At 50.4% G+C, this 12,500-nt stretch overlaps 1 protein-coding gene across 1 annotated transcript in view; it reads left to right on the top strand.

The window, feature by feature from the left end:
- Window positions 1-12,500, top strand: part of LOC110162157 (uncharacterized) — a 54,765-nt gene that overhangs the window by 36,189 nt on the left and 6,076 nt on the right. Inside the window, exons 4-11 of the mRNA XM_055150587.1 lie at window positions 909-1,456; window positions 5,292-5,374; window positions 6,486-6,532; window positions 7,670-8,235; window positions 8,762-8,844; window positions 9,850-9,896; window positions 10,099-10,664; window positions 11,100-11,182. Coding sequence (XP_055006562.1) covers window positions 909-1,456; window positions 5,292-5,374; window positions 6,486-6,532; window positions 7,670-8,235; window positions 8,762-8,844; window positions 9,850-9,896; window positions 10,099-10,664; window positions 11,100-11,182 — 2,023 coding nt within the window. The remainder of the gene's footprint in view (window positions 1-908; window positions 1,457-5,291; window positions 5,375-6,485; window positions 6,533-7,669; window positions 8,236-8,761; window positions 8,845-9,849; window positions 9,897-10,098; window positions 10,665-11,099; window positions 11,183-12,500) is intronic.

Raw genomic sequence — 12,500 nt, forward strand, 5'->3', positions numbered from 1 at the left:
TGTGTCCTTAGGCAAGACACTTCACCCACATTGCCCTAGTGTGTGAGTGATGATGATGGTCATCATTTTAAAAATGAATCAAAAATTAATTAAAAAAAAAAATCATGTTCCTAAATCAAGGCCTTAAAAAGTCAAGTGTTGTCCAAGTCTTATTTTTGATACTTATATATTATACTTTGGTTGTGCGCCCGGCAGAAACGAGTAAACCATCAGTAAAGTGGAGGAGAGCTGGATGGATCATGGGGAAGTGCAGCTTTAATCACAGAGACTCTAGATTCTATCAGAAGTAATCAGCATCTACCAGTCACACGTTAGTGTGGTAGAACAGTGTCGTACTCGTCTACAACTCAGTCACATTTGGACTCAGGCCCCGTTCACACTAGTGTGTATGTGAGTGGTGTTGTTGTGAGTGCAGTGTTCATTCACACTAGTGTGTATGTGAGTCCAGATGTGATGGGGACTGTGTGACTCCTGAAAACTCTGATACTCTGATGTAGGTCTGTCACCCACAAAACACTAAGAGTCTAGAATATATGTCCATTTATATAAACTCTGGTCCTGGTCTGGTCCTGGTCTGGTCTTGGTCTGGTCCTGGTCCTGGTCTGGTCCTGGTCTGGTCCTGGTCTGGTCCTGGTCTAGTCTAAACTGGACTTGTGTGTTTCAGGTTGGTCCTGCTGGAGAGCGCTGGGGTTCCAGGTCTGAGGAAGTGTGAGTTTGTTTTGTTTCCTTCACACAGTAAATGCAGAGAACAGCTCAGGTCATCACTCAGGTCATTCACTCAGGTCATCACTCTGTTCAAATGGTTCAAATGTCGACATCTCTGTGACAGGTGTGTGAGGTGTGTGACAGGTGCACTAAACATAGACTCAGTCAGAACAAAAGACTGAGGTGAAGTGTTTGTGTTTCAGACTCCTGTGACGTTTCTCTGGACTCAAACTCAGCTCACAAACTTCTGCTTCTGTCTGAGGACCATCAGACTGTGACTCATGTGAAGGAGGAGCAGGAGTATCCAGATCATGACGACAGGTTCACAGACTATGTTCAGGTCCTGAGCTGCACTGGCCTGAGGGGGCGCTGTTACTGGGAGGTGGACTGGAGCAGGGCGGTTGTTGTAGCAGTGAGTTACAAAAAGATCAGACGAAGAGGACAGGAACAGGAGTGTGGGTTTGGATTCAATGATCACTCCTGGAGTCTGGGGATCTATGAGGATGGACAGTACTTTGTCACTCACAACGGCAACGTAACACGACTCCAACGCTCCTGTCACTCAGAGAGAGGGGGCGTGTTCTCAGGCAGAGTGGGCGTGTTCCTGGACTCTGAGGCTGGAGCTCTGTCCTTCTATGATGTCTCCTCTGATAGAGAACTGTCCCACCTCTGGACCTTCTCCTCGTCCTTCTCTGAGCCTCTGTTTCCAGGGTTTGGACTGTGGGATAAAGAAGGTTCCTCTGTGACTCTGGTGAGTGACGAGACAAAACAGAATAGAAATTGCATGATGACACAACATCTATCCATTCATCCATTTTCTTCCGCTTATCCGGGGCCGGGTCACAGAGGCATCAGTCTAACCAGGGATTCCCAAACTTCCTGCACCCCAGACACGTCGTCCAGCTCCTCCGGGGGACCCCGAGGTGTTCCCAGGCCAGTCCAGAAACAAAGTCCCTCCAGCGTGTCCTGGGTCTTCCCCGGGGCCTCCTCCTGGTGGAACATGCCCGGAACACCTCCTGAGGGAGGCGCCCAGGAGGCATCCGGAACAGATGCCCGAGCCTCACTGGCTCCTCTCGACGTGGAGGAGCAGCGGCTCTACTCCGAGCTCCTCCCGTGTGACTGAGCTCCTCACTCTATCTCTAAGGGAGACGCCCAGCCACCCTGCGGAGGAAACTCATTTCGACACTTGTATCCGCGATCTTGTCCTTTCGGTCATTACCCAAAGCTCACGACCAGAGGTGAGAGTAGGAACAAAGACTGACCGGTAAATCGAGAGCTTCGCCTTTCGACTCAGCTCCTCTTCACCACAACGGTCCAATACAGCGACCGCATCACTGCCGAAGCTGCACCGATCCGCCTGTCAATCTCACGCTCCGTCCTCCCCTCACTCGTGAACAAGACCCCGAGATACTTGAACTCCTCCACTTGAGGCAAAGACTCTCCACCCACCTGGAGAGGACAAGACGCCTTTTTCCGGTCAAGGACCATGGCCTCGGATTTGGAGGAGCCGATCTTCATCCCAGCCGCTTCACACACGGGTCAAACCGCCCCAGTGCACATTGCAGGTCCTGGTCTGACAACAGGACAACATCATCTGCAAACAGCAGAGATGATCCTGTGGTCCCCAAACCGGACCCCCTCCGGCCCCTGACTGCACCTAGAAATTCTGTCCATAAAAACAATGAACAGAACCGGTGACAGGTGCAGCCCTGGCGGAGTCCAACATGCACCGGGAACAGGTCTGACTTACTGCCGGCAATGAACACAGCTCCTGCTCCGGTCATACAGGGACCGGACAGCCCTTAGCAAAGGGCCCCGGACCCCATACTCCAGAGCACCCCCACAGGACACCACGAGGGACACGGTCGAATGCCTTCTCCAGATCCACAAAGCACATGTGGACTGGTTGGGCAAACTCCCATGAACCGAGCACCCAATGGAGAGTGTAGAGCTGGTCCAGTGTTCCACGGCCAGGACGAAAACCACACTGCTCCTCCTGAATCCGAGGTTCGACTATCGGCCGGATTCTCCTCTCCAGTCCCTGGCATAGACCTTACCGGGAAGGCTGAGGAGTGTGATTCCCCTATATTTGGAACACACCCTCCGGTCCCCCTTCTTATACAGAGGGACCACCACCCCGGTTTGCCAGTCCAGAGGTACTGTCCCCGACCGCCACGCGATGTTGAAGAGGCGTGTCAGCCAAGACCCACAACATCCAGAGACTTAAGGTACTCAGGACGGATCTCATCCAACCCCGGAGCCTTGCCACCAAGGAGCTTTCCAACCACCTCAGTGACTTCAGCCAGGGTGATGGATGAGTCCACCTCCGAGTCCCCAGCCTCGGCCTCCTCGGAAGGACGTGACGGTGGGATTGAGGAGATCCTCAAAGTTTTCCTTCCACGCCGGACAACGTCCCCAGTCGAGGTCAGCAGCCCTCCCCCCGCACTGTAAACAGTGTTGGCGAAGAACTGCTTCCCCCTCCTGAGGCGCCGGACGGTTTGACACAATCTCTTTGAGGCCGTCCGATAGTCCTTCTCCATGGCCTCCCCGAACTCCTCCCAGCTCCGAGTTTTTGCCTCCGCGACCACACGGGCTGCAGCACGCTTGGCCCCCGGTACCTGTCAGCTGCCTCAGGAGTCCCCCGAGCCAGCAAAGCCCGATAGGACTCCTTCTTCAGCTTGACAGCATCCCTTACTTCCGGTGTCCACCACCGGGTTCTGGGATTGCCGCCGCGACAGGCACCACAGACCATAAGACCACAGCTACGAGTGGCCGCATTGACAATAGAGGTCGAGAATGAAGCCCGCTTGGACTCCATATCTCCAGCCTCCCCCGGAATCTGGGAGAAGTCCTCCCGGAGGTGCGAGTTGAAAGTCCCTCTGACAGAGGCTCCGCCAGACGTTCCCAACAGACCCTCACTACACGCTTGGGCCTGCCAGGTCTTTCCGGCTTCCTCCTCCACCAGCGAACCCAACTCACAACCAGGTGGTGATCAGTTGACAGCTCAGCCCCTCTCTTCCCCCGAGTGTCCAAGACACACGGCCGGAGGTCACATGACACGACTACAAAGTCGATCATCGACCTCCGGCCTAGGGTGTCCTGCTGCCACGTGCACTTATGGACCTTGTGCTCGAACATGGTGTTCGTTATGGACAAACTGTGACTAGCACAGAAGTCCAATAACAAAACACCACTCGGGTTCAGATCAGGGAGGCCGTTCCTCCCAATCACCCCTCTCCAAGTGTCACTGTCGTTGCCCACGTGGGCGTTGAAGTCCCCCAGGAGAACAACGGAGTCCCCAGTCGGTGCACTATCTAGTACCCCTCCCAAGGACTCCAGGAAGGCCGGGTACTCGAGTACTCTGCACTGCTGTTCGGCCCGTAGGCTGACACCACAGTGAGAGACCTGTCCCCGACCCGAAGGCGCAGGGACGTGACCCTCTCGTTCACCGGGGTGAACTCCAACACACGGTGGCTGAGCTGTGGGGCGATGAGCCCACACCAGCCCGCCCCCCCCACACCAGCTCGCCCCCGCCCCCCCCGCCCACACCAGCCGCCCACCCCCCCACACCAGCTCGCCGCCGCTCCCCGCGGCCAACGCCAGAGAAATGGAGAGTCCAGCCCCTCTCAAGGAGTTGGTTCCAGAGCCCAAACTGTGCGTGGAGGTGAGGCCGACTATATCTAGTCGGTAACGCTCAACCTCCCGCACAAGCTCAGGCTCCTTCCCCCCAGCGAGGTGACATTCAATGTCCCCAGAGCCACAGCCTCCATGTCCGGAGATCCGGTCGCCGAGGCCCCCGCCTTCGACTGCTGCCCAGATCCCTCTGCACCGGCCCCATATGGATCCTCCCGTGGGTGGTGGGCCCATGGAAGGGCGGCCCCACGTTGCTCCTCCGGGCTGAGCCCAGTCGGGTCCCGTGGGGGAAGACCCAGCCACCAGGTGCTCGCCTTCGAGCTCCCACCCCAGGCCTGACTGCAGGGTGGGACTCCGGTGACGCCAATCTGGGCGACATAACTGGCCTTTGATTAAAACTCATCATGTGGGGCTTCTGAACCGTCCCCCAGGACCTGTTTGCCTTGGGTGATCAGTGGCATGAACCCCCAACAACAGAGCTCCCAGGATCATTCGGGCATCAAACCCTCCACCACGATAAGGTGATGGATCAAGGAGGGGCACAACACAACAATGGGAACAAAAGAATATAGCTGCAAGCGGCAAGGTCTAAACCAGGACTAAACCAGGACTAAACCAGGACTAAACCAGGACTAAACCAGGTCTAAACCAGGTCTAAACCAGGTCTAAACCAGGTCTAAACCAGGACTAAACCAGGTCTAAACCAGGTCCATGGGTGTATTCTAGTCTCTGTGCTCTTGTACTTGTTCTGATCCAGATGTTCTAAACACATTGAGGAAAGGTTCTGCTCTGTTCTGTCAGTGACACTGTTTTAGTATCAATAGTGATGATTATTTTGGGTCTTTTTGTCGGCTCTAACATGTATAATGTCCTGTGATGTACTGACCCATGTTGTTGGACTTGAGCAGTGGAACAGGACGAGTCTGGAGTTGACTGTGTGTGTTTTGTTTCAGCTCAAAGGACCAAACATGACTGAACGACTCAAAGAAACACACTCTCCTCAAAAGCGACCGCGCTGCAAAATATCTTCACCAAGGTCAGAAATATGTAATATATATAATATATATAATATATAAATAATAATATATAATGTATAATATATGTCAGAGGAGCCACGGGGTCTTAAAAGTCTTAAAAAGGTCTTACATTTCTTAAAATGTTGCCCACACCAGTTTGTCAAATCTCAGAAGCTCCTGGAGGCACCAGTGATAACAACTGTTGTTGTGTCCTTAGGCAGGACACTTCACCCACATTGCCTAGTGTGTGAGTGATGATGATGGTCTCAGGGGCCGATGGTGCAGATTGACAGTCTTGCTTCCGTCAGTCTGCCCCAGGGCAGCTGTGGCTACAGTAGTAGTTTACACCACAGTGTTGAGTGAATGAAATAATAAAGTGTAAAGAACTTTGAGAGTCTTGAAAGACGCTGTATAAAAGTAATGACTAATTCATTTAAAAAATGAATTCATAATTAATAAAAAAATAAATAAAAATCATGTTCCTAAATGAAGGCTTAAATTCTTAAAGTATCTTGTGTCAAGTCTAGAGCAGAAGTAGGACCCAAAATGCAAAACTGCATTTCCAAAGTTGTTTAATGACAAATCAAAAAAATCCAAAACTCAAGACTAAATTGCCATGACAAGAGACACGGAGAAACTCGGACAGAGACAATGGACCAACAAAGGGCAGACGAGAACACAGGGTATAAAAGCACATCGACACAGGTGAAACACATTAGGGCGGGGCAAACAATCAAGATGGGAAGTAAAACTCAAAACTACAAGCAGACAAAACAAATGTCAAAATAAAACACTAAAGGCACACTACAGGAAAAAGATATCAAAATAAGCAAAAACAACAACTACAAAACATGAACCATGACATCTTGTCCAAGTCTTATTTTTTACACAAAGGTCTTAAATTCAATTAGCCTATTTTTTGTTTACTCACACGAGCTGGAGGGAGGAAAAAAAAGAGGTAGATAGGCCTGTGCACCGCCAAGTCATTCACCCACAACACACTAAAAGACAGAATATCTGTCCATTCATATAAACTCTGGTCCTGGTCTGGTCCTGGTCTGGTCCTGGTCTGGTCCTGGTCTGGTCCTGGTCTGGTCCTGGTCTGGTCTAAACTGGACTTGTGTGTTTCAGGTTGGATCCTGCTGGAGAGCGCTGGATGGTTCCAGGTCTGAGGAAGTGTGAGTTTGTTTTGTTTCCTTCACACAGTAAAGTGCAGAGAACAGCTCAGGTCATTCACTCAGGTCATTCACTCAGGTCATTCACTTTGTTTCAAATGTCGACATCTCTGTGACAGCTGCGTGACAGGTGCACTAAACATAGATTACGTTCAGACTGCAGCCTGAAGTTTCCCAAATCTGATTTTTTGTCTCTATGTTCCTGTATCTGATCTTTTAATGTCTGAACCACACAGATCTGATGTTTTCAAACATGACCCAGGACACTTGGATCTGTGCTCCTGAAACTGATCCATATCTGATCTTTAACATGTGACTTCAGTGTGAACAGTCAGGTCACATTCATCCACCTACACGTTATCAACAAGACACAAACGTCACTACACTGAGTAGGAGAAAACGTCATGTGACTGAAGTGAAGCACATCTGTTAAGGTTTGGCAAGAGGGACCCCAAAGCAGAACCAGAACACAGTCAAGTTTAAACAGTTTATTGTACAAACGAAGGCAGGCTGAGGAGGCAGGGAACTGGCCAACTTCTCCGGAGGCAACGGCAGACGACCAGGAGACACCGAACAGGACGGAATTATCTGGCGAAGTGGTGATGATCTGAGGTAGATGAAGAGATTGACAGGTGTGTCTCGTCTGCTCCGGAAGAAGCCAGCCACGCCCCCTGCCACACTCAAGCTCTGAAACAGAAAAGGGAGGGGGAGAGAACAAAAACACAAATCCTAACATCTCCACTCACCACAAAACACCACCACCAAAAACCTGGTCCTTCTCCTTCTCAATCTCCTCCTTAAAACAAGTCAGTTGTTCATGTTGTGGCTCCGGTACGAGAGGAACTTTAAAATCTCCAGGTGCTCGATGCTGCGTCCATGTTTGGACAACTTGTGTAAACACAGAGACGCTCGCTGCGGTTGACGTCGTCGTGTCTCCAGTGTCACATGTGGGACACTTTTGGATCGTTTAATGTTCACACTGGAGTCACATACAAGTCACATTTAACTGGAAATGTGAACGAGCTCGAAAAAACATCGGATTTCACAAAAAAATCGAAATTAAGCGTTAAACCCTGAAGTCTGAACGTAGATTTAGACTCAGTCAGAACAAAAGACTGAGGTGAAGTGTTTGTGTTTCAGACTCCTGTGACGTTTCTCTGGACCCAAACTCAGCTCACAGACGTCTGCTTCTGTCTGACGACCATCGGACTGTGACTCATGTGGAGGAGGAGCAGGAGTATCCAGATCATGACGACAGGTTTACAGACTGGCCTCAGGTCCTGAGCTGCACTGGCCTGAGGGGGCGCTGTTACTGGGAGGTGGACTGGAGCGGGGCGGTTGATATAGCAGTGAGTTACAGAAAGATCAGACGGAGCGGAGAGGAACTGGAGTGTGCGTTTGGATTCAATGATCACTCCTGGAGTCTGAGGATCTATAAGGATGGACAGTACTTTCTCACTCACAACAGCAACGTAACACGACTCTCCCGCTCCTGTCACTCAAGGAGAGTGGGCGTGTCCTCTGGTAAAGGGGGCGTGTTCTTTGGCAGAGTGGGCGTGTTCCTGGACTCTGAGGCTGGAGTTCTGTCCTTCTATGACGTCTCCTCTGATGGAGAACTGTTCCTCCTCTGGACCTTCTCCTCGTTCTTCTCTGAGCCTCTGTTTCCAGGGTTTGGACTGTGGGATCAAGGTTCCTCTGTGACTCTGGTGAGTGACGAGACAAAACAGAAGAGAAACTAGACTTGACCCACGATGACGACACAAGAACGAGAACAAAAGAATATAGCTGCAAGCTGCAAGGTCTAAACCAGGTCTAAACCAGGTCTAAACCAGGACTAAACCAGGACTAAACCAGGTCTAAACCAGGTCTAAACCAGGACTAAACCAGGACTAAACCAGGACTAAACCAGGACTAAACCAGGTCTAAACCAGGACTAAACCAGGACTAAACCAGGTCTAAACCAGGTCTAAACCAGGTCTAAACCAGGTCCATGGGTGTATTCTAGTCTCTGTGCTCTTGTACTTGTTCTGATCCAGATGTTCTAAACACATTGAGGAAAGGTTCTGCTCTGTTCTGTCAGTGACACTGTTTTAGTATCAATAGTGATGATTATTTTGGGTCTTTTTGTCGGCTCTAACATGTATAATGTCCTGTGATGTACTGACCCATGTTGTTGGACTTGAGCAGTGGAACAGGACGAGTCTGGAGTTGACTGTGTGTGTTTTGTTTCAGCTCAAAGGACCAAACATGACTGAACGACTCAAAGAAACACACTCTCCTCAAAAGCGACCGCGCCTCAAGATATCTTCACAAAGGTCAGTAGTCCATCCATCCATTTTCTTCTGCTTTTCCGGGTCCAGACTTCCTCCACCCCAGACACTTCCTCCAGCTCCTCCTGAGGTGTTCCCAGTCCAGTCCAGAGACATAGTCCCTACAGTGTGTCCTGGGTTTTCCCCGGGTCCTCCTCCCGGTGGGACATGAACATCTCCTGAGGGAGACGCCCAGGAGACATCAGAACAGACGTCCTCCCCTCAGACGCTCCTCTCCACGTGGAGGAGCAGCGGCTCTACTCCGATATATATACATACAGTGATGAGAGACAATGAAACTTATGAGATGCTCAGATGTTGCCCAGCATCAGGTGCTGGGGAACCAGGGCACCTTGATGAAAAATGGGCTACTGGAACACGGCGGAAATGGGCGAGATGCGAACAAGGCTCTGTTGGAGCTACTACTACAGTAACCCTAGGCAGAGGGGTTACATGAACAGGATGTGGGAGAAATGGTTATTACGATACCCACAGTCCAAGCTAACGGCCAAACAACTAGTAGCTCAGTGTTCCAACATCCACAAACGGCAACTGCATCACAACTAGAGATTGATGAGGTACAACACAAATGCCACGGCAAGGGGGAACCAGTGTGCCAGGTCAGAGGGGAGTTGACACCAACTCCCCAACCAGAGATTGGGTACGAAGCCCCAATAAGTATCACGCTGAGCGAGGCAGCGACTGACCTGAAAGATAAGATCATGGCCCGAATGAACACAAGGCAACCCCGATGCCGGTTACAGAGGCTAAGTGAAGTACCATCTGAAAGTCTCCTAGACGATGTGAATGCAGCACTGACAGTGATCCCTACCACAACAATCACTGAAACCAATGAGCTGAGGCTATAAGAGTAATGAGATGATGATTTAGAGGCTAAACTGTGGACTCTAGATGTGTGGCTCTGGTCCTGGTCTGGTCCTGGTCTGGTCCTGTTCTGGTCTGGTCCTGGTCTGGTCCTGGTCTGGTCTAAACTGGACTTGTGTGTTTCAGGTTGGATCCTGCTGGAGAGCGCTGGATGGTTCCAGGTCTGAGGAAGTGTGAGTTTGTTTTGTTTCCTTCACACAGTAAAGTGCAGAGAACAGCTCAGGTCATTCACTCAGGTCATTCACTCTGTTTCAAATGGTTCAAATGTCGACATCTCTGTGACAGGTGTGTGACAGGTGTGACAGGTGTGTGACAGGTGCACTAAACCTAGACTCAGTCAGAACAAAAGACTGAGGTGAAGTGTTTGTGTTTCAGACTCCTGTGACGTTTCTCTGGACACAAACTCAGCTCACAGACGTCTGCTTCTGTCTGACGACCATCGGACTGTGACTCATGTGGAGGAGGAGCAGGAGTATCCAGATCATGATGACAGGTTCACAGACAGGCCTCAGATCCTGAGCTGCACTGGCCTGAGGGGGCGCTGTTACTGGGAGGTGGACTGGAGAGGGGCGGTTGTTGTAGCAGTGAGTTACAGAAAGATCAGAAGAAAAGGACGGAGACGGGAGTGTGTGTTTGGATTCAATGATCACTCCTGGAGTCTGAGGATCTATGAGGATGGACAGTACTTAGTCACTCACAACAGCAACATAACACGACTCCCCCGCTCCTGTCACTCAGAGAGAGAGGGCGTGTCCTCTGGTAAAGGGGGCGTGTTCTTTGGCAGAGTGGGCGTGTTCCTGGACTCTGAGGCTGGAGCTCTGTCCTTCTATGACGTCTCCTCTGATGGAGAACTGTTCCACCTCTGGACCTTCTCCTCGTTCTTCTCTGAGCCTCTGTTTCCAGGGTTTGGACTGTGGGCTCAAGGTTCCTCTGTGACTCTGGTGAGTGACGAGACAAAACAGAAGAGAAACTAGACTTGACCCACGATGACGACACAACAACAAGAACAAAAGAATATAGCTGCAATATAGCGGCAAGGTCTAAACCAGGACTAAACCAGGACTAAACCAGGTCTAAACCAGGTCTAAACCAGGTCTAAACCAGGTCCATGGGTGTATTCTAGTCACATATCACTGACATGAGGCATTTTTCACGGTTGACCAGCAGGGGGTGCAAAGACATTTAAAAACATTTAAAGGTGCATTATGTCATTTTTCTGGTGGAGGATGTGTTGACCTTGGTGGCCAAACCAGAAGTCCGACATCTTGATAGATTTATTTATATTTTAATCAACATGTGCCAAAATGTGGAAAAATGTCAGGGTCAGGAGGAGAACAGGGGAAGTCTGGAGTTGACTGTGTGTGTTTTGTTTTCAGCTCAAAGGACCAAACACAACTGAACGACTCAAAGAAACACACTCTCCTCAAGAGCGACCGCGCCTCAAAATATCTTCACCAAGGTCAGTAATATGTAATATGTAATATATGTGTATGTATGTAGGTGTACCTGTGTGTATAGTGATCCCTACCACAACCATCACTGAAATCAATGAGCTGATCTACACTTCAGCAGCAGTGATCCTAGAGGTGTTGGGCTATAAGAGCAACCATGGAGCCATGAGATATGATACCCACCATGGAAAAGACGGTTAGAGGCTAAAATCAAGGAGGCGTGGAGAGAAGTGAGCCAACTGTCAGAGGCCCAAAAAGGTGCAAAGAAAAAGCAAGTGCCCAAGAGGAACAACCAGATGCCCATACCTGAAGCACTCGAAACTGCCAAACAAAGGCTCCAAGCCTTGGCCAGCCGCCTAAAGAGGTACACACGAGATAATGAAGCCAGACGAATAAACCGGCTGTTCGCAACACAACCGGCGAAAGTGTACGCTCAGTGGCAGGGTAATAACACCAGAGCATACCCACCAAGGCTGACTGAGAGGTACTGGAAAGGCATATGGGAGAGGGAGGCATCACATAACACCGATGCACAGTGGCTGGTGGATCTGAGAAAAGACCACAGCAACCTCCCTGAACAGAATCCAGTCACCATCACAGTGGCAGACATCCAGGGAAGAGTCTCTCAGGTATGAAAAACCCTGACATGATCCATGCGTACTGGCTAAAGAAGCTCACTGCCCTCCATGAGCGCCTGCAGCACAGATGAACCAGCTGCTAAGGGATGGGACTCACCCTGAATGGTTAACCCAAGGGCGTACGATCCTGATCCTGAAGGATCCCTCAAAGGGTGCAGTCCCATCCAACTATTGGCCAATAACCTGTCTCTCCACAACATGGAAGCTCATGTCAGGCATCATCGCGGTTAAGATAAGTGGGCACATGAATCAATACATGAGTGCAGCACAAAAGGGTATCGGCAAAAACACCAGGGGAGCCAAAGCACCAACTCCTGGTGACCGAAAAGTCGCCCACGACTCCAGTAAGACCAACCTGTGCACTGCCTGGATTGATTACAAGAAATCCTCTGACTCAATACCACACACATGGATCACTGAGAGCTTGGAGCTGTACAATATCAACAGGACTCTAAGAGCCTTCATTGCAAACTCGATGCGGTTGTGGAAAACCACCCTTGAAGCCAATGGGAAGCCACTTGCACAAGTGTCCATCAAATGTGGCATATACCAAGGAGACTCACTGTCCCCACTACTGTTCTGCATCTGAACCCCCTCAGCCAAATCATCGACCGCACTGACTACGGATACGACTCAGAAACGGGGCCAACATCAGTCACCTCCTCTACATGGACGACATCAGCTGTAC

The sequence above is a fragment of the Boleophthalmus pectinirostris genome, unplaced genomic scaffold (assembly GCF_026225935.1).
Source record: "Boleophthalmus pectinirostris isolate CB_2022bp ecotype Guang Dong unplaced genomic scaffold, ASM2622593v1 HiC_scaffold_1, whole genome shotgun sequence".
NCBI classification, from domain to species: Eukaryota; Metazoa; Chordata; class Actinopteri; order Gobiiformes; family Gobiidae; genus Boleophthalmus; species Boleophthalmus pectinirostris.